General features: G+C 43.6%; 1 protein-coding gene across 3 annotated transcripts in view; it reads right to left on the bottom strand.

Moving 5' to 3' along the window:
* The window catches only part of MYRF (myelin regulatory factor), a 167,243-nt gene that overhangs the window by 1,727 nt on the left and 144,228 nt on the right, over positions 1-21,288 (bottom strand). For 2 of the 3 annotated variants that reach the window (XM_073657980.1, XM_073657981.1), the window contains exons 12-26: positions 19,099-19,299; positions 17,726-17,834; positions 17,068-17,177; positions 16,700-16,845; positions 16,489-16,561; positions 15,278-15,366; positions 10,539-10,607; positions 9,424-9,504; positions 9,262-9,335; positions 9,026-9,178; positions 4,548-4,775; positions 4,225-4,312; positions 4,045-4,119; positions 3,518-3,620; positions 371-475 (exon numbers count right to left, since the gene is read on the bottom strand). In XM_073657980.1, coding sequence (XP_073514081.1) covers positions 371-475; positions 3,518-3,620; positions 4,045-4,119; positions 4,225-4,312; positions 4,548-4,775; positions 9,026-9,178; positions 9,262-9,335; positions 9,424-9,504; positions 10,539-10,607; positions 15,278-15,366; positions 16,489-16,561; positions 16,700-16,845; positions 17,068-17,177; positions 17,726-17,834; positions 19,099-19,299 — 1,704 coding nt within the window. The remainder of the gene's footprint in view (positions 1-370; positions 476-3,517; positions 3,621-4,044; positions 4,120-4,224; positions 4,313-4,547; positions 4,776-9,025; positions 9,179-9,261; positions 9,336-9,423; positions 9,505-10,538; positions 10,608-15,277; positions 15,367-16,488; positions 16,562-16,699; positions 16,846-17,067; positions 17,178-17,725; positions 17,835-19,098; positions 19,300-21,288) is intronic. The other variant, XM_073657982.1, reaches the window with a different exon arrangement.

Raw genomic sequence — 21,288 nt, 5'->3', positions numbered from 1 at the left:
GACTCATCTGCCGCACGGAGGTCAACAGCGATGCAGCCGGGAGATGATCGGTGCCAGCTGGTCATCTCCCGGTTGCTCGCAGCAGAAGTACCCCGACCGGCGGCCTCGCTCCCCGGTCCTCCCTTCACACTTGCCGTCGGGAGATCAGCGGCCCTAGCCGCTCCCCGGTCCTCACTAACACGGTTCGCTGATTGGTCACGGCCGGTGGCTGCGACCAATCAGCGATATTGGCGCCAAATTTAAACACCGCTCTGCTGATTGCGCCCGGTCGGCCGCATACATATTCTAGAATACCCGATGCGTTAGAATCGGGCCACCATGTAGTACAGTATTTGAACAGAAGACAGATACAGGACGGTGGATCACTCACCGGAGGGGACACTTGAAGATGGAATGAGAAGTCCTGGGAGGGGAACAGCTGGAGAGACCACAGATGATGCGTTGATGGGGCTGATGCAGCGCAGACTCCTGAGACCTGGTGTAGAGACCATGACACAATGACCATATACAGTGGAGGAACTACAGCTCATTGATTACAGAACCACAAGTTCTGGACATTAGATTGGATGCATCATTAATCTCACAATAGTAGATTCCCTTCATGTTCCCTGGCTACTTTTTTAAGATTTAAAATCACATTACAGAATCCATACACAAGCCGATATGTCTGTAGCAAAATCAGACCCCTCTGCAGGACAATTTTCTTTTCCTGCCATTAGATGGGTTATTTTCATGATAGTAATTTACCCTCTCTTCATCGTATAGTGCTGATCTTTGGGGGTCCCACGAACAGGGATCTGCGTAACCCAGTCTTGATTGCAGCAGGGGTGCACATTTTTTTACCTCTTCTCCATTCATTGTCTATGGCTTTACTAGAAAGTGCTGAACTCCACTTTCTCCAGCAGTTCTATAGACAACGAAGGGAGCAGAGGTCGATGACCCAAAAGTCGAACCGATCAGCTGCTGTAAGCAGCGTCCAGATGTAAAGATATTGTCCCCAATTTATCAAGACTATGGGGCAGATTTACTAATACTGACACAGCACACCAGTCTTAACCCCTTCACGCCGCAGCCAATTATCTTTTTTTCGTGTTTTAACTTCCCTTCTTCCAAGAGCCATAACTTTTTATTTTTCCCTTCACATAACCATATGAAGGGTTGTCTTTTGTGCGATACGTTGTACTTTTGAATGACACTATTCATTTTATCATGTGATTCACAGAAAAGCAGGAAAAAAATTCCCAAGTGCATTGAAGTTGAAAAAAAAAAGTGCAATTTCACAATTTTTGGTTTTTTTTTTTTTTTTTTATTTACAATGGTCTTTATACAATAAACCTGACCAGGCAATATGGTATCTGCATAATGGTACAGACAAGGAGAATCAAACAAACACTTCCTTTTTGTTTTTTTTTGGGGAAAAAAAAATTCGTAAAAAAAAATTCTTGTTTCGCCATTTTCTGAGACCTGTAAAGTTTTCCATTTTCGGGATATGAGGCTGTGTGAGGGCTTATTTTTTGCGCCCTGTGCTGACATTTTTATTGATGCCATTTTGGGGTACATGATATTTTAATAGCCTTTTATTGCAATGTTGGAACGACCAAAAAAAACCTAATTAACGTTTACATTTTTTTTTCCTCACCTCTCCGTTTACCGATTGGATTAATTTATTTTATATTTTGATAAATCGGACTTTTACGATCACAGCGACACCAAATGTGAATTTTACTTTTTTTTTATTGCTTTATTTTTAATGGGGCAAAAGGGGGGTGATTTAAACTTCAATTTTTTTAATTTTTAATTTCTCTTATGGTAATTGTTAGTCCCCTTACGGGACTTGAAGCTTCGATTGTCTGATCGTTCGCACTATACATAGCAGTGCATCAGCACTGCTATGTGCAGCGAAAACCAAGGTCTACCATGAACGCCAGCCACATGCTAGTTTTCACAGGAGAACAGTCAGGACAAGCACAAAGGTCTTCAACAGACCCCTGGCTGTCATGGCAACCCATCGGCGTCCCGGGTGGGTCAATGGGAGCGTAGAACGGCATGCCCCCATGTCAGTGCGCATTACATGTTGCTGTCAGAGATTGACAGCAGCATTTATAGCTGCGGATGGAGTGGAGCCCAAAAAGATGCAGGCTCGGTGTTTGAGCCCGCATCAAAGTCAGAGAGCAGACATATGACTTAACTATAACTCATATGTTGGGAAGGGGTTAATGAACGGCTCCCTGGAGTAGGATGCAGCGAATTTATTAAAATACGTACGTCACGTTGGCGCATCTTCCGCGTGGCGTGCCCCTTTGTGCATTGCACCAGAAATACTACTCCAGTCAGAGACTGAAGAAGCATTTCTAGCATACAGACCATCGGCATTTTAATTAATTAATTGGGTGTGACCATACTCCATCCCATCCCCAACTCCACCCATTTCAGCAGAGCTAAATCAAACATGCACACAAAAATTTGCGACATTTCAAATAATTATCCTCCACAATTCTGGAGAAAATTGATGAATTTGTGCCACTGAATGGAGCTGCTGATTACATCTGGCCGGTGTATATAAAGGCTGATGAGTGGGGGTGCCAGCTGTCAGACCCCCACCGATACCAAGGAGGGAGAACTGGAGAACCCCGGTAATAACGTATGCAGTTTTTATTGTGAAATTAATTAATAATCCTGCATTTGCCCCTGAGGCTAAGGCATCATTCAGACCTTTTTTTGACGTATAAGAAAAACGGACTGGGTTTCATCATTGAATTTCATCAGTTTTTTTCACTGATGACAAAAAAAAAGGGATTTTCCATCTCCTCCTGTCAGTCAGTGGAAAACGGGCAGAACGCAAATGGCATCCGAGTGCTGTCCGATTTTTTTTTCACGGACCTATAAACATGCATTGCCGATTTTCATCAGACTCTTGGATCAATATTGGACATGTCTCCGCAATTTTGCACGGCCCAAGAAAAAAAAATCTGACGTGAACAGCCCCATAGACTGTCACAGGTACAAGTGTGATCTGTAAAAAAAAAAAAGAAAAAAATAGCACTCGTACGTGAAAAACCTGGTGTGTGAATGAGCCCTAAGGCTGCATGCACACATCCGTGTCACACGTCCTCGTGCAGTCTGTTTTTTTCTTGGACAGCACATTGACCCATAGAGGTTCATTAAGCCAGACACACATCAGTTTTAAAAATGGATCCAAGAGACTCAGAGAGGTCCTATCCTCATTTTCGAGTCTGATCCGTAAAAATCTATGGGATCCCTATAAATGGAAGAAACACGGAGGACGGACATCCTTCATTTTTACATCCACGTTTCCTCCATTTTTAACGGATACACTAATAATTGATGGATATAAACTCTGCTTCCCTGAAAAAAAAAGAATGGGAAAAAACGGAAGCAACTGGGATGATAGCTGAGAAAATAAAAAAAATCTGTCCTATGGTAACACCCACATGGATGTGTGAATGCAGCCTTACTCACGGATCTGTGCAATGGGACGGGTTTGCTGTACGCCTACCTTAGAGCAGCTCTGATTTTCAGAAGATCCCTGGGTCACAGACGTCTCACAGTTTTTTCCAGCTGTTGCTTCACACAAATTTACTGATATGGGTGTAGAGGAGCTAGACGGAGAGAGTTTAGTTTAAAGGAGTATTCCCATCTCCAAGATCCTACCCCTATATGTAGCAGGTATAATAATAATATTGGCAAATCCCTCCAATTAGAAATGTATAGTTCTTCTGATTCGCTGTGTCTCTTTCCTCATGTGCAGGACCTTGGGTATCCAGGGTTACGACCACTGATATAGTGACACTTAGGTATCCATGGTTACGACCATTAGCAACCAAGGTCTTGCAATGCTTGTACATGAGGAAAGAGACACAGCAAATCAGAAGAACTATACTACATTTCTAATTGGAGGTATTTGCTAATATCATTACACCTACTACATATTGGAATAGATTCTTGGAGACGGGAATACCCATTTAATACTTGAAATGACCAGTAGTCACAAGAGACCGACATCTCTAGGATGAGGACACTCACTTGAACTCCAGTGTAATATGGCCCGTTAAAGAGCTGTACTTCTTCAATGGGAGTACGTACGTGTAATTCCCTGCACTGCGGAGAGAGAAGACATTAGACGTCATGTAGTTCTGATGAGACAACCTGTGGATTTCTTGTGCCGTCAGAGACACGGACATGACATGGGAGCACATGAATCACCTGCAGGTGTGGGGGGAGGCACATAACTGATCCGTAATGAGCGTATCGGGCTCCAGGAGCCGAATGGAAGTAATAGAAGAGCGAGATCCTGGAAAACACATGACATAATGGAAGTCACAACTTAGAAGCTGGAGTAATGTACCTCTAATGGCCAAGGCTAACGTTTCAGTAAACTTCTATGAGCTGCAATACCAGACAAAGCCTATGCACAGAGGTGGCGCTACAAAACAGAAACCCATACGACTAGACTGTACATGTCTCTATGGATATTTTTCACATACACCTTTTTCTACACCACATAATAATCTGTTGGTATCACTCACCATTTCCATAGGTCACATCAGAGACAGTGGTTGATATAGTTTCCTCCTCCTCTACGTTCCGCCTGGTGCGGAGGTCCTGTCCCGGCAGGCTGTTAGGACTGTGCTTGGTTTTTCCCTGGGTGTATTGAGGCGGGGGGCTTACAGGGCGGGCTGCTGTTTGGAGATGGTTACGACTCTTGTCCAGGATTCTGGATTTAGCTTTTCTGATAGTTGTAGCAGATGCGTTGTCTGTGGTGGAGAGGAATATATCAATCATGTAGTCAATGAGGCAGGAATGTAATGACCAGGAGAGAGGACCATGGGTGGAACCAACAGGGTAGCATCTATAGGACTGCACAAATAATGGGGTGAGGTGCAGTTACTGATTATAGGGGTACATGCTGGGTACACTGCAGGATTTCTGTAGTGAAAAGAAATTTTGTTCGGAGAAAAAGAGCAGATTTGCTGCACATTTTACCTTTTATTTCTATGCAAGGTGAGCGAGATTTTAGATTTTCTGCATTTAATTCTTCAGTTGAAATTTTACTGCATAGTTACCCATTAAAAAAGTAGCCTGCATTATAGAAATAGGTGATTGACACTGAGCGAATCCCTATTGTAGCTTCTCTCTGCTTTACTGCATCATTATATGCATTATTACTGTGCTGCCGTCCTGCGACATCACTGTGCACACTATTCCCATCTGCGACATCACTGTGCACACTATTCCCATCCTGCGACATCACTGTGCACACTATTCCCGTCCTGCGACATCACTGTGCACACTATTCCCGTCCTGCGACATCACTGTGCACACTATTCTCGTCCTGAGACATCACTGTGCACACTATTCCCGTCCTGCGACATCACACTGCACACTATTCCCACCCTGCGACATCACTGTGCCCACTATCCCTGTACTGCGGCATCACTGTGCACACTATTCCCGTCCTGTGGCATCGCTGTGCACACTATTCCCGTCCAGCGGCATCGCTGTGCACATTATTCCCGTCCTGCGACATCGCTGTGCACATTATTCCCGTCCTGCGACATCGCTGTGCACATTATCCCTGTCCTGCGACATCACTGTGCACATTATTCCTGTCCTGTGACATCACTGTGCACATTATTCCTGTCCTGTGATATCACTGTGCACATTATTCCTGTCCTGTGATATCACTGTGCACATTATTCCTGTCCTGTGATATCACTGTGCACATTACTCCTGTACTGTGATATCACTGTGCACATTATTCCTGTCCTGTGATATCACTGTGCACATTATTCCTGTCCTGTGATATCACTGTGCACATTATTCCTGTCCTGTGATATCACTGTGCACATTATCCCTGTCCTGCGACATTACTGTGCACATTATTCCTGTCCTGCGACATCACTGTGCACATTATTCCTGTCCTGCGATATCACTGTGCACATTACTCCTGTCCTGTGACATTACTGTGCACATTATCGCTGTACTGTGACATCACTGTGCACATTATCCCTGTCCGGTGACATCACTGCGCTCATTATTCCTGTCCTGTGACATCACTGCGCTCATTATTCCTGTCCTGTGACATCACTGCGCTCATTATTCCTGTCCTGTGACATCACTGCGCTCATTATTCCTGTCCTGTGACATCACTGTGCACATTATCCCTGTCCTGTGACATAGCTGTGCACATTATCCCTGTTCTGTGACATCGCTGTGCACATTATCCCTGTTCTGTGACATCGCTGTGCACATTATCCCTGTTCTGTGACATCACTGTGCACATTATCCCTGTCCTGTGACATCACTGTGCACATTATCCCTGTTCTGTGACATCACTGTGCACATTATCCCTGTCCTGTGACATCACTGTGCACATTATCCCTGTCCTGTGACATCACTGTGCTCATTACTCTACTGTGACATCACTGTGCACATTACTCCTGTACTGTGACATCACTGTGCACATTACTCCTGTACTGTGACATCACTGTGCACATTACTCCTGTACTGTGACATCACTGTGCACATTACTCCTGTACTGTGACATCACTGTGCACATTACTCCTCTACTGTGACATCACTGTGCACATTACTCCTCTACTGTGACATCACTGTGCACATTACTCCTCTACTGTGACATCACTGCGCTCATTATTCCTGTCCTGTGACATCACTGCGCTCATTATTCCTGTCCTGTGACATCACTGTGTACAATATCCCTGTCCTGTGACATCACTGTGCACATTATCCCTGTCCTGTGACATCACTGTGCTCATTACTCTACTGTGACATCACTGTGCACATTACTCCTGTACTGTGACATCACTGTGCACATTACTCCTGTACTGTGACATCACTGTGCACATTACTCCTGTACTGTGACATCACTGTGCACATTACTCCTGTACTGTGACATCACTGTGCACATTACTCCTCTACTGTGACATCACTGTGCACATTACTCCTCTACTGTGACATCACTGTGCACATTACTCCTCTACTGTGACATCACTGTGCACATTACTCCTCTACTGTGACATCACTGTGCACATTACTCCTCTACTGTAACATCACTGTGCACATTACTCCTCTACTGTGACATCACTGTGCACATTACTCCTGTCCTGTGACATCACTGCGCTCATTATTCCTGTCCTGTGACATCGCTGTGTACAATATCCCTGTCCTGTGACATCGCTGTGCACATTATCCCTGTTCTGTGACATCGCTGTGCACATTATCCCTGTCCTGTGACATCGCTGTGCACATTATCCCTGTCCTGTGACATCGCTGTGCACATTATCCCTGTCCTGTGACATCGCTGTGCACATTATCCCTGTCCTGTGACATCACTGTGCACATTATCCCTGTCCTGTGACATCACTGTGCACATTATCCCTGTCCTGTGACATCACTGTGCTCATTACTCTACTGTGACATCACTGTGCACATTACTCCTGTACTGTGACATCACTGTGCACATTACTCCTGTACTGTGACATCACTGTGCACATTACTCCTGTACTGTGACATCACTGTGCACATTACTCCTGTACTGTGACATCACTGTGCACATTACTCCTGTACTGTGACATCACTGTGCACATTACTCCTGTACTGTGACATCACTGTGCACATTACTCCTGGACTGTGACATCACTGTGCACATTACTCCTGGACTGTGACATCACTGTGCACATTACTCCTGGACTGTGACATCACTGTGCACATTACTCCTGGACTGTGACATCACTGTGCACATTACTCCTGGACTGTGACATCACTGTGCACATTACTCCTGGACTGTGACATCACTGTGCACATTACTCCTGGACTGTGACATCACTGTGCACATTACTCCTGGACTGTGACATCACTGTGTACAATATTCCTGTCCTGTGACATCACTGTGCACATTATCCCTGTCCTGTGACATCGCTGTGCACATTATCCCTGTCCTGTGACATCACTGTGCTCATTATCCCTGTCCTGTGACATCACTGTGCTCATTATCCCTGTCCTGTGACATCACTGTGCACATTATCCCTGTCCTGTGACATCACTGTGCACATTATTCCCGTCTTGTGACATCACATTGCACTTTATCCCTGTCCTGTGACATCACTGTGCTCATTACTCCTGTCCTGTGACATCACTGTGCAAATTATCCCTGTCCTGTGACATCACTGTGCACATTATCCCTGTCCTGTGACATCACTGTGCACATTCTTCCCATCCTGTGACATCACATTGCACTTTATCCCTGTACTGTGACATCACTGTGTGTATTATCCCTGTCCTGTGACATCACTGTGCACATTATTCCCGTCCTGTGACATCACTGTGCACATTATCCCTGTCCTGTGACATCACTGTGCACATTATCCCTGTCCTGTGACATCACTGTGCACATTATCCCTGTACTGTGACATCACTGTGTACATTATCCCTGTACTGTGACATCACTGTGTACATTATTCCTGTACTGTGACATCACTGTGCACATTCCCATCCTGTGACATCACTGTGCGTATTATCCCTGTCCTGTGACATCACTGTGCGTATTATCCCTGTCCTGTGACATCACTGTGCGTATTATCCCTGTCCTGTGACATCACTGTGCGTATTATCCCTGTCCTGTGACATCACTGTGCACATTATCCCTGTCCTGTGACATCACTGTGCACATTATCCCTGTCCTGTGACATCACTGTGCACATTATTCCTGTCCTGTGACATCACTGTGTGTATTATTCCCGTCCTGTGACATCACTGTGCACATTACTCCCGTCCTGTGACATCACTGTGCTCATTACTCCTGTCCTGTGACATCACTGTGCACATTATTCCTGTACTGTAACTTCATTGAGTTAATACCATTTTATCTGTGACATCACTGCGCCCATAATGGGTGATATCGGGCCCCACTATAGGACACATGCCTTTGTACCCAGGCAGAAGTAGTCATGTGTGTGTGTTTTGCCTGGTTATCATGGAGTCTCACCGGTTATTGAAGTTTCCACCCGAGAAGCTGTTTTTCCTAACGTGACGGCTGGAGATGTGGAGGAGCTCTGGGGACTGGAGCAGCAGGAGGTGCTGCATGGAGGATTCAGGCAGAGGTCTATGATGATGGAAAGGTTCTTGTGATGCTGCCAATCTGCAGAAGAAGAAAGCACAGATGTTGGTCTGACCCTACAGATGGGACGGCAGCACTGACAGATACGGGAGCTCGGTGGTCACCTGTGCCCTCGGTGGCCTGTAGTGGAGGTGTGGTGGAACTCTTCAGCTGGGTGGTATCAAAGTTCTGACTTGAGCTGAAGAAGTAAAAAAACAAGCAAATATGTAAATGAATGAACAGCGCCTGATTCTACCCAATACGGCATTTGCAAGCAAGAGACATACCGACTACAGAGAGAGAAAGGGAGAGTGAGCCGAATCTGTCTGAGGAAAGTCAGAGTGCAGGTTCCAGATGGAGCGAGAGGACTGCCGGCACAAAGCAAGCAAAGGAGACCGGAGAAGAACGGACAAGAAGAGAGAAGTCAGTTCTAGAGCAGATACAGCAGCACAGCTCCAAGGTGCTCAGGCACAAGCCTAGCTGGTAAAGGGTTAATGATCAGGGATAAGCAAACTTATCAGAGATGAGCAATTCAACTCTCACTGCCCAGGTCCGGCGTCCAGTCTTTTGCTCCATGGCAGCCGGTTGTCACTTTAGGCATCACGGGTGGCTCTAACACTTAGAAGACCATGACGTCCGTCCCGATATCAGTTCTTTGCGGGGCCAAGTAAGCACCAGAGGTGTCCATGATGCTGGGCTGAGGATGTGGGGCAGAGAAGTGAAGACCAGCCGCCAGACCAGGGCAGTGCGAATCAAATTTCTAATCTCTAAATCTGATCCATCAAACTTAGGGTTGATGTTGAGATTCAACTCATACAGGTTATAAGGAATTGGTGGTGCTGGGGGAGGGGGATTGTTGGGCTCAACTATTATAGAATAAAACTTTAAAGGCAATCTGTCAGAAGGTTTTTTTCTATTTAATCTGAGAGTAGCATAATATAGGGCACGAGACCCTGATTACAGAGTTGTGTCACTTATTAGACTGTGTGTTGTAGTTTCAATGCAAACAGTGTTTTATCAGGAGATTATCACTAGAGGACTACAGTTCACATGACCAGCAGTCAGGCTAATTTGTGTAACCCCGCCCCCACCACTGATTGACAGCTTCCTGCGTACAGTCCAAGCAAGCTGCCTATCAGTGGAGTGGGCGGGGCTATACACAGCTCAGAAGTCTTAGCTCTGCTACATCTACAGCAGAGTAAACAGGGATTCTATGAAAACTACAGCAAGCAGCCCAGTAAGTGACACATCACTGGAACTGGGCTTTCTTGCCCTACATTATGCTGCTCTCAGATTATATAGTAAAAGCCTGCCGACAGATTCCCTTTAAGTTTTCTTTAATTTTTCTGAAAGAACTAATTGACAGTGCAGATTCTTAAAGTGACAGAGACATTGTATTTACCCATCCATGTCCAGGAGATCATCTTCGCTGCGCAAATTCAACACATAAAGAGTAGTCATGGAGATGACACTGCAACAGATGAAAAATGTGTTTAATTAATACAAATTCACTGAGAATTGATTGATCTTTTTATTAGCTACTCTATTTAATCTGTGCTTTTAAAGGAGTTGTCCGGGATTTTAAAAATTTGGCAAGTAGCAGGAAAGTTGATCCAAAGGAAAAATATATATTCTCACCCATTCAATCCCCTATAACTCCAGCACGAACCTCCTGGGGGTCACTGATCTTTGTTTACGTAATGCAGGAACATCCAAGTGACTGCTGCAGCCAATCACTGGCCTTCGCAGAGATGCGATTATGCACGGTATCAAACCGCTGGGGCCAGTGATTGGCTGCAGTGGTTATGTGATGTCATTGCTGCAGGAAAAGTCTACAAAGACTGATGAATGGTGCTGGGCCTGTGGAGTTTATTTAAAGGGAACCTGTCACAATTTTTTTTTGTATCCAAACAAAAGCCACCATCTTATACTACTTTATCATAGTCCACAGACCTGTAGGTTATTTACTGACTTCCCTATATATCCAAAAAATACTATTTGTATTTCTCCCGTGCTGTGTGAAAGAGACTACGGTCCGATGGGAGTCATGGCTGTGTTGTCTGCGCCTCCTCTGTTTTCCTAATCGCTGTCCTCTGTCTTTGATTGATGTCCTGTGTCATCCACATGGCGCAACCAAATCCTGTGCTTGTGTCGTAGCATCACAGGCGCAGCTTTCTTTGTCCTACCGAGGACACAGAATATGTCGTCATTGCGCATGCGCCGTGCAAAACGTCATTCCGGCTCTTACGTTCCCGGAAGCTTTCATAGTCTTTGTTTTCGGTGATTTCCGGGGGCCCATGATGATACCGTACTGGGGCGACATTCCGACGAGCTAGCCAGGATGACGCGGGATGCAAATGATAATACAAATGGTATTTTTGGGGATGTACAAGGGGAGTTAGTAAATAATATACAGGTTTGTGGACTGTGACAAAGGAATAGTTAAAGGTGGTGGCTTTTGTTTGGATACTGAAAAACTTGTGACAGGTTCCCTTTAAACAGGTGAGTTTTTCCTTGTTTTAATTTGACCAAATTTCCTGTTTTGTTTTTTTTTAAAACCCCAAACCCCTTTAAACTGAGCTATGTGTGATTTGGAGTATTACGACTCCTTTACTGACAGTGCTGAGACTTTCTTTTTGTCATACTAGAGGTCTCACAACTAAGCACAAAGCACTATATTAAAGGTTCAATAAACCAAAAGTTTTAAGAAACAAGACAGAAGAAGGATTAACGCCGTGGAAATCTGGTGCTGGAGAAGGAGGTTATCAATACCATGGATGACAAGAAGAACAAAGAAATCAATTTTGGAATAAATCAAGCCACTCGAAGCAAGGATCACCAAGCTACGACTTCCCTACTTTGGACACATCATATGAAGAGAGCAATCACTGGAGAAGGACATCATGGTCGGAAGAATAGAAGGAACAAGGCAAAGAGGAGACCAGCAACCTGATGACTTGAAACAATCACGATAACAGCAGAGAAGGCCCTGGTAGACCTATCTCGGCTTGTACAAGAGTGATCTTCATATGAACACTTTGTTCATCCATCAAGTCGCCAGGGCTTAAAATTGAGCCGAAGGCCGTTAAAAAAAAAAAAAACAACAAAAAACGAAAGTAGGAAATGTACTTAACTGAAAGTTTTATAAAGAGCTGGTAATAAGATTCACAAAATGTATGTACACTGCTCAAAAAAATAAAGGGAACACTTAAACAACAGAATATAACTCCAAGTAAATAAAACTTCTGTGAAATCAAACTGTCCACTTAGGAAGCAACACTGACTGACAATCAATTTCACATGCTGTTGTGCAAATGGAATAGACAATAGATGGAAATTATTGGCAATTATCAAGACACCCTCAATAAAGGAGTGGTTCTGCAGGTGGGGACCACAGACCACATCTCAGTACCAATGCTTTCTGGCTGATGTTTTGGTCACTTTTGAATGTTGGTTGTGCTTTCACACTCGTGGTAGCATGAGACGGACTCTACAACCCACACAAGTTGCTCAGGTAGTGCAGCTCATCCAGGATGGCACATCAATGCAAGCTGTGGCAAGAAGGTTTGCTGTGTCTGTCAGCGTAGTGTCCAGAGGCTGGAGGCGCTACCAGGAGACAGGCCAGTACACCAGGAGACGTGGAGGGGGCCGTAGGAGGGCAACAACCCAGCAGCAGGACCGCTACCTCCGCCTTTGTGCAAGGAGGAACAGGAGGAGCACTACCAGAGCCCTGCAAAATGACCTCCAGCAGGCCACAAATGTGCATGTGTCTGCACAAACGGTTAGAAACCGACTCCATGAGGGTGGTATGAGGGCCCGACGTCCACAGATGGGGGTTGTGCTCACAGCCCAACACCGTGCAGGACGCTTGGCATTTGCCACAGAACACCAGGATTGGCAAAGTCGCCACTGGCGCCCTGTGCTCTTCACAGATGAAAGCAGATTCACACTGAGCACATGTGACAGACGTGACAGAGTCTGGAGACGCTGTGGAGAGCGATCTGCTGCCTGCAACATCCTTCAGCATGACCGGTTTGGCAGTGGGTCAGTAATGGTGTGGGGTGGCATTTCTTTGGAGGGCTGCACAGCCCTCCATGTGCTCGCCAGAGGTAGTCTGACTGCCATTAGGTACCGAGATGAGATCCTCAGACCCCTTGTGAGACCATATGCTGGTGCGGTTGGCCCTGGGTTCCTCCTAATACAGGACAATGCCAGACCTCATGTGGCTGGAGTGTGCCAGCAGTTCCTGCAAGATGAAGGCATTGAAGCTATGGACTGGCCCGTTCGTTCCCCAGACCTGAATCCGATTTATCACATCAGGGACATCATGTCTCGCTCCATCTACTAACACCACAGACTGTCCAGGAGTTGGCGGATGCTTTGGTCCAGGTCTTGGAGGAGATCCCACAGGAGACCATCCGCAACCTCATCAGGAGCATGCCCAGGCGTTGTAGGGAGGTCATACAGGCACGTGGAGGCCACATACAATATTGAGCCTCATTTTGACTTGTTTTAAGGATATTACATCAAAGTTGGATCAGCCTGTAGTGTGTTTTTCCACTTTAATTTTGGGGGTGACTCCAAATCCAGGCCTCCATTGGTTAATAAATTTGATTTCCATTGATGATTTTTGTGTGATTTTGTTGTCAGCACATTCAACTTTGTACAGAACAAAGTATTCAATGAGAATATTTCATTCATTCAGATCTAGGATGTGTTATTTGAGTGTTCCCTTTATTTTTTTGAGCAGTGTATATTTTCCTGGAGATATGCAGGGTAAAGTAATTTTAAAGGCAGATTATATATATATATTTATTTATTTTTTTAACTTCCCTATAAATGATTTTCTAAAAAGATTTTTCCCAGACAATAAAAAAATATAATATTTTTCCATTTATTACGATATACTAGATTTTGGACTCATGTGAATGCTATGTGATGGCAAAACCATATTTCAACTAGCATCTGTCAGCCCCGACTTCTCCTCGGATAAGACGTTTTTATACCAATGTGGATACTATTTATTTTGGTTGCAGACTCAAGATACATGGTGAAAAAAAGGGTCCACAAAGAGATTTTTATGACTTGCTTTGTGAGTGAAGAGCACCAAACGAATTATATGTCCCTGGTAAAGATGTAAAAATCAACAATTGCCAACCTAGAAAGTATGAAAATTGCCTCTTCAGAGAGAAAGACGACTAGAACTCTAGCGCCACCTACTGGAGGCAGCAAGCCTAAAAGTCACTATCGAACCTTTAACGAGCCTTGTCACATGACTTAGGATAAAAAGCCAAATCAAAATCTCAATTTCGATACACAGTGTTGTCGGGTACTGCCCCTTGTCAGTACAAAGTACGAGATCTGATTTGGCTAGGTGAGAGGCTTAAGACTGGGATCTAAGGGATACGTTTATCCTAAGTCATATGGCAATGCTTGTTAAAGGGTCAATATTGACTTGAACTTTAGCTCCACCTATTGGAAGTAGCAATCCTACTAGTCCTCCTCCTCTCTAAAGAGGCAATTTGCATATTTAATTTCCCAGACATTTTCTGACATGCCAGGCCTGGCTTGTCACTCTCCACAAGGAGAAAAGTTACCCCATAGATCCCAACCTACTGTAGAAAGTGGCATCGATCATAAACTTAAAGGGGTATTCCCCTCTCCAAGATCCTATCCCAATATGTAGTAGGTGTAATAATAATAATATTAGCAAATACCTCCAATTAGAAAGGTAGTATAGTTATTCTGATTCACAATGTCTCTTTCCTCATGTGCAGGCATTGCCGGACCTTACGTATCCATGGTTATTACCACTAGCAACTAGCTAACTGTCACTATATCAGTGGACATAACCATGGATACCTAAGGTCCTGCAATGCCTGCACATGAGGAAAGAGACCTAGCGAATCAAAAAAATGATACAACATTGAAGGTAATTGCTAATATTATTATTATTACACCTACTACATATCGGGATAGCATCATGGAGATGGGAATACCCCTTTAATTCTTATTGAGATTTTGCCTTTAGTATTTTTTATGGAGCCTAGTCCTGAAAGCCAGCTTCCTTTATGTCATCTCGTATATTACTATTTTGTTGACAAATTAATTATACATTTTAATAACATCTGAGCAACTTACCTGAAAGCCATTATAATTACCAGGGCGATGATAGTAGCTTGAAGGAAACGTTGACTAACACAGCTATGATCAGTGGGGGCTGGAACCGTCTGCGGAGAGAAAGAAAATAGATACCAAATACAAAAGTATATTATATATATATATATATATAAATATATATATACACACACACACACACACACACACACACACACACACACACACACACAGCAGACTGCTACTTAAAGGGAATTTGTCAGTAGGATCAACCCTCCTGGGCCATCTACATGGACATAAAGGTCATAGGAAGCTGAATAAAATGATACCTTGATATCTTTGATCCGATGTCTTATTCCAGACAGCCACATTTTTCTTAATATGCAAATGAGCTGTTAAGATCTATGGGCCGGACATAGATCTCCCTTAAAATTTTACCATACTAAAATATAAAACATGGGGAAAAAAACGTCCATGTGCACTATAAGGGTAGCCGCCCCGTGGATGTAGTGGTGAGGTGAGACAACCCCTTTAATGTTCGAGGCTCCTGTCCTCCTCTTTATATAGTTACCTGTACTTCATATCTAGTAGGCATTTAATAGAAGATGTTGATCACCTTATCTGATGGATACTAATTTTACCAACCAAGTCATTATGCCCGGCTCAGAGCAAATAAACTTTACTATGTCCAAAAAACTTTATATTTTTACATCATCTCCATCTAATACTTTGTATAAAGTTCAACATTTTATTATTATTGGAACTAAAACATGAAAAAAAAATATTAAATTCACCATCCTTCTAAAATGGATGTTAAAGGCAGGAAACAGCAATAAAATACCCCAGGGAGACCACTATATTGTAGTTTCACCTCCTCCTAACATTTAATATTTGGCCATTGTACGGTTGGACACTGCAGGGAAATCTGATTTTTGCACTTTATAAAGGTTTGTGAACCACTATGGTTGTGCCTGTGCGACCATTTGTAACCTTTTTAATATACTGTAGCTGTATAATTTCATCTTGACTATGACACCTTGACTTTTTTTGCAGCTAAAGACCCTTTCTTTGGTTTCCTAGAAAAAATTAGGAGCCCTCCACAAAGCTAGATACAGCTCTTAAGCTTGGTCTGCCTGGATTTCATGGATTTTCCCAAAAAAAGCTTTTGAAAACTTGTATTTACTTGTACAATTTATCCAAAAATGTACAGACCACTATATATACAATATCCCTACCTTGCCCATGACTTTGGAAGGACGTTGCTTGAAAGGGATGCTCCCTGCACGGCTGAACTGACTTCCGGTGTGACTAAAAGGGTGAAAACAAAAAAAATGATTGCAAATCAAAATAATAAAAATAAAAAAAAGAAGAAAATGGGGTATTATTTTTAGCAACTGGCAAGAAAACCATAAAGAATTCTGAAAATAAAAAGAACTGAATCTTAACCTGTTGGTGCTTTTCATGCTGTCGAGCCTCCGGAGTTTGGCAAGTTTCCGACTCCACCTTTCTAGTTCATCGATCCGGGTCTCCAAGTTATCCGTCAGCTTGCAGAGCTCTTTCACAGCTCCGACGTTCTCCATAAATATTCTTTCCTGTCGGTTTAAAAAAATATATAAAGATTGTCAGGTCACAAATACATAAAAGTGATAAAATGACCTGAATTTGTGATGTCTGATCTCATCATGCTGAAGTTTCAGAAATAAGCTGGAGATCCTTAACATTAGATAGATTTGGGGATCCCATATTAGCTTGCATATAACAAGGAAGACCCCCGCTCTGCACACATTTAGCCCTTTCATAGATGCAGACTGTACCTTGTTTACTACTAAGAAATTCTCTATAGTTTCTCCGTTGGCGCACACCACGTCTCCAGTCTCTTTAACAGCTTCAGGAAGAATCTCCTGCACTTCTTGAGCAATGACTCCTACAGGGAAAATAATATTAAAGGGAATCTGTCACCAGGTTTTTTCTACCCCATCAGAGAGCAGCATGATTTAGAGGCAGAGACCCAGATTCCAGCGATGTATCACTTACTAGGCTGCTTGCTGTCATTTTGATAAAATCAGTTTTAGCTGCTGCAGATCTAGCAGTTCTGTGAATGCTGGGCTCTGTGTAACCCCGCCCACATCTCTGATTGGTTGGCAGCTTTCTGCCCATGTACAATAAGCAATTAGTGGTGGGGGCGTGGTTATGCAAAGGTAATGAATATGCTTGACTACGTGGCAGTCCCTGATAATCTCCTGCTGATAAAACAGGGATTTCATCAAAACTACACCAAGCAGTCTAGTAAGTGATACATTGCTGGAATCAGGGTCTCTGCCCCTACTTTATGCCGCTCTCAGATTAGGTGTCAAAAATCTTGTGATAGATTCCCGTTAAGCCAATATATGGGTCATTTACTATTAATAAGAGAATACAGAGAGTACTTCATTCATTTATTCATTCATAGTCCCACAAATGTGTTTGATATACCTGTCTCTGCAGCGTCATCTAAGCCTACTGTGCTGGCAAACTCCGGCTTGTAGTGATACTGGACAAGGCGCATCTGAGAGATCCGTTTCAACTGCTCGGTTGTATCAACCTGAAATAAGAGACACATTTGATCAGTGAGGAGTTGACGAATAATGGTGAAAAATCTACAAATTCAGGCGCCACTCCAAATAAGTTAGTAGGATTTTTAACAACAATGCATACAAAATGTCATTAGATCGGGTGAAAACCTTTAAAGTATAACAGTTGTTTTAATTTTTATTTAATAACTCAAAAGTACAGGTGAAAATAAGAAACTTTGTAAGATATATTATCAGAGAAATCGGCTTCTTTCTCCTCCTGGACTGATCATTCATTCTCAAAATTCTCAATTCAGGGGTAAAATCTGTTTTCAATGAAGACAGATTTTTACATTACTGAGATAAGAGATGGCAGTTAGTACTAATAAGATTCTATGTAGATGGCAGGGGAGAGGGACACGCTCTGTCTCTAGCTCCTACATAGAATCTTATAAGCACCAACTGCCATCTCCTATCTCAGTAATGTAAAAATATGTCTTCACTGAATACAGATTTTACCTGGGATTTGAGAATTTTGACAATGTTGGAGAAAGAAGCAGACTTCTCTGATAAGATATATGACAAAGTTTCTTACTTTCATGTGTACTATTGATTTATGAAATTAAAATGAAAACCACAATTACTATTTAAGTATTTAACTGGTTTAGTCTGAAATCTGCCCCTCTTAGTAAAAAGGGGCTTCAATTGAGCTCATTTTCCTCCTGACATGCATCGGTATATAAATGTGCAGTATTCCCCCCCATGAAATAACAATTCAGGAGCATCTTATCTTAGAACTCCACTCTGTACCGTTCCTCTGTTATTCCTCCTGGAAATGTATGAATAAATTGACAACTGGGTGTTATAATTTGTGGGTGTGGCACAAAACAATGACATTGTCCAATTAGAGCTGCTGGTAATGGACAGGGTTGGGACACGCCTCTTTGATGAAAGTTCAAGTTGTCTGATTATTCTTCTACCTGACTCAATTCTAGTTCAACTTCATCTTATTTAATTAATTGCTACAAATTATCTGATAAATGAAAATATCTGATAAAATTGTAGGCTATTAGCCTCTATCACTAGTAGATGTCCTAAATAAAGGAGCCGTGTGCGGTTTATTAGAAGGATTCCCTAATGCCAAGCTGAACCTAGGATGTTCTTCCGCTTCCATGTAACATGGGATCCAGGATTTAATTCCTATACAACACTATCATGGGGTGAATTAATCATTACATAGTGCCCCTTTAAATTAATGAGCTCAGCACCAAGCACCAGTATTCGTGGACTTCTCACCTCTTCAATGTCCTCCTTGGCTCTGATGTCGGAAGGATGTAAAAGTGATCCCATGATCTTGACATTCCCATGAACCACAAGGGCTTCATCTGGCCGCTCAGTGTTAATGCCGATACGTCCATGGTGAAAAACAGTGTCTGAAAGTTGACCCCGCTGCCAGAGCACTTCACTGTCACTCTCAAACTGACCAGGATTTGATGCCTGTGAAGAATAAGTTCAGTGAGAGAGGTTGGTAGAACTTACCGATATAAAGCGGGTCCCATCAGAACCATGGCAGGACATTAATAAAGTCTTAAAGAAACAAACATTCTCGAATAGGGAACTGCTGCTGCATTTAAAAGTATTGTCCTCATAGAAAAAGAGCTGATCTGCAGTGCCCAGCAGCTGCTGCTACACACACAAAGGAGCTGATCTTCAGGGCCCAGCAGCAGCTGCTGCTACTACACACACAATGGAGCTGATCTGCAGTGCCCAGCAGCTTCTGCTACACACAATGGAGCTGATCTGCAGTGCCCAGTAGCAGCTGCTGCTACTGCACACACAATGGAGCTGATCTGCAGTCCCCAGCAGCTGCTGCTACACACACAATGGAGCTGATCTGCAGTACTCAGCAGCAGCTGCTAAATACACAATGGAGCTGATCTGCAGTGCCCAGCAGGTGCTGCTACACACACAATGGAACTGATCTGTAGTACCCAGCAGCTGTTATTACACATACAATGGAGCTGACCTGCAGTGCCCAGCAGGTGCTGCTACACACACACAATGGAGCTGACCTGCAGTGCCCAGCAGCTGCTGCTACACACACAATGGAGCTGATCTGCAGTGCCCAGCAGCTGCTGATACACACACAATGTGCAGTGCAGTGCTTACATCCAGCCACCACTGGAGCTAATAATAGCTGATCAGTATGGGTGCCAGGTCACCGATTTGACAGTGATGACCTATCCTTAGAATAGGTCATCAATATCTTATGATCGTTCAATCCATTTAAAGGGGTTTATGAGGGAAAAAATGACTAACAGAATGCTGTATAAAAATTCACAGCTGTTCATTAATTGTAGCCGATCACCATTATATTGGCTCCAGCAAACACATGTCCCCGTGTCAAGACATCATCACGCAGGAGAAAGTAGAGACTTGTGGAAGAACAGGAGCTACAGGTAAGTATTTATTTTATTTTTCTACAACATTTGGTTAGTAAAATATATTTTTCTCCCTTGTCCAACCCCTTTAATGCACCTTTAAAAAACAAAGACACTTGGAATCTTGGAATCTTTCTTGGTATCTTGGAAGAAAAGAACTGGCTGAATGGATGAAGTAGAAGGCGTCATCCATGTTACTATCACTGGTGTGTCAGATGTAGCAGACAGTCGTTCTGCAGCTGGTTGCAGAAGGTTACTTCTTTTGGCATTACAGACGCCTTCTTAAATCTGTCTTAGTTTAGGACCCAGCGGCTACCTCTCTCCTCCTCTGATTGACACCCTGGCCTGGGTGTTTAAATACTTTCAGTTTGCTGCAGGGAGGGACCGGTGATATTCACATGTTCCCTTGTGAAGGCTTGGAGCTATTACAGTTGGCTTACTTCCTCTCTGGTTCTCTGGAGGACGTGTAGTGTTATCTCTCTGGAGTCTGCTCAAGCTAAGTTTCTCACTCCTGTGTTTGTCTCCCTTGTGGTCTTTAATTTATAGTGGGGACTGACCACTGCTCATCGCCCCCTTTCCCTATCCAGGGCCTAGCACCAAGGATATGCAGGGCTTAAGTTTTCTGTTTGGAGATTAGTGAGGAACCAATATAGGGTCGGTAGGGGAGACAGGGTGATATCAGATCAGCCTAAGAGGTCTCCACTCCCCCTTTACCTAGTGTCTGGGCTCCCGTCCCCTAATCACTGCATGTTGCACTTTGTCTTTCCTACACTGTGCGTGACAGTCATTGATAGGTCCAGCGGCAGCGTTACAGGGCAGTGAGGAGGCGCCAAGCACGGCCTGGAGACGCCTATCACACCGGTCAGTGCACATTAATATATAGCGTTGGACAACTTCAAAGCTTTGTTTGTTTTTAGGGAATTTGGTGGGGAATATATAGGCTTGTTAGAAATGTATTAAAAGCCTGGAGAAGTGGATACAACAGTTTTATAGGGAAAACCTGATGACAGCTTTACTGTAAGATGCTAAAGAATATTGTAATCAA

This window comes from Phyllobates terribilis, unplaced genomic scaffold (genome assembly GCF_046119375.1).
Source record: "Phyllobates terribilis strain yellow unplaced genomic scaffold, ASM4611937v1 Scaffold_13__5_contigs__length_258822181, whole genome shotgun sequence".
In the NCBI taxonomy this organism is placed as follows: domain Eukaryota; kingdom Metazoa; phylum Chordata; class Amphibia; order Anura; family Dendrobatidae; genus Phyllobates; species Phyllobates terribilis.
This window is presented reverse-complemented; position numbering and strand designations above follow the sequence as displayed.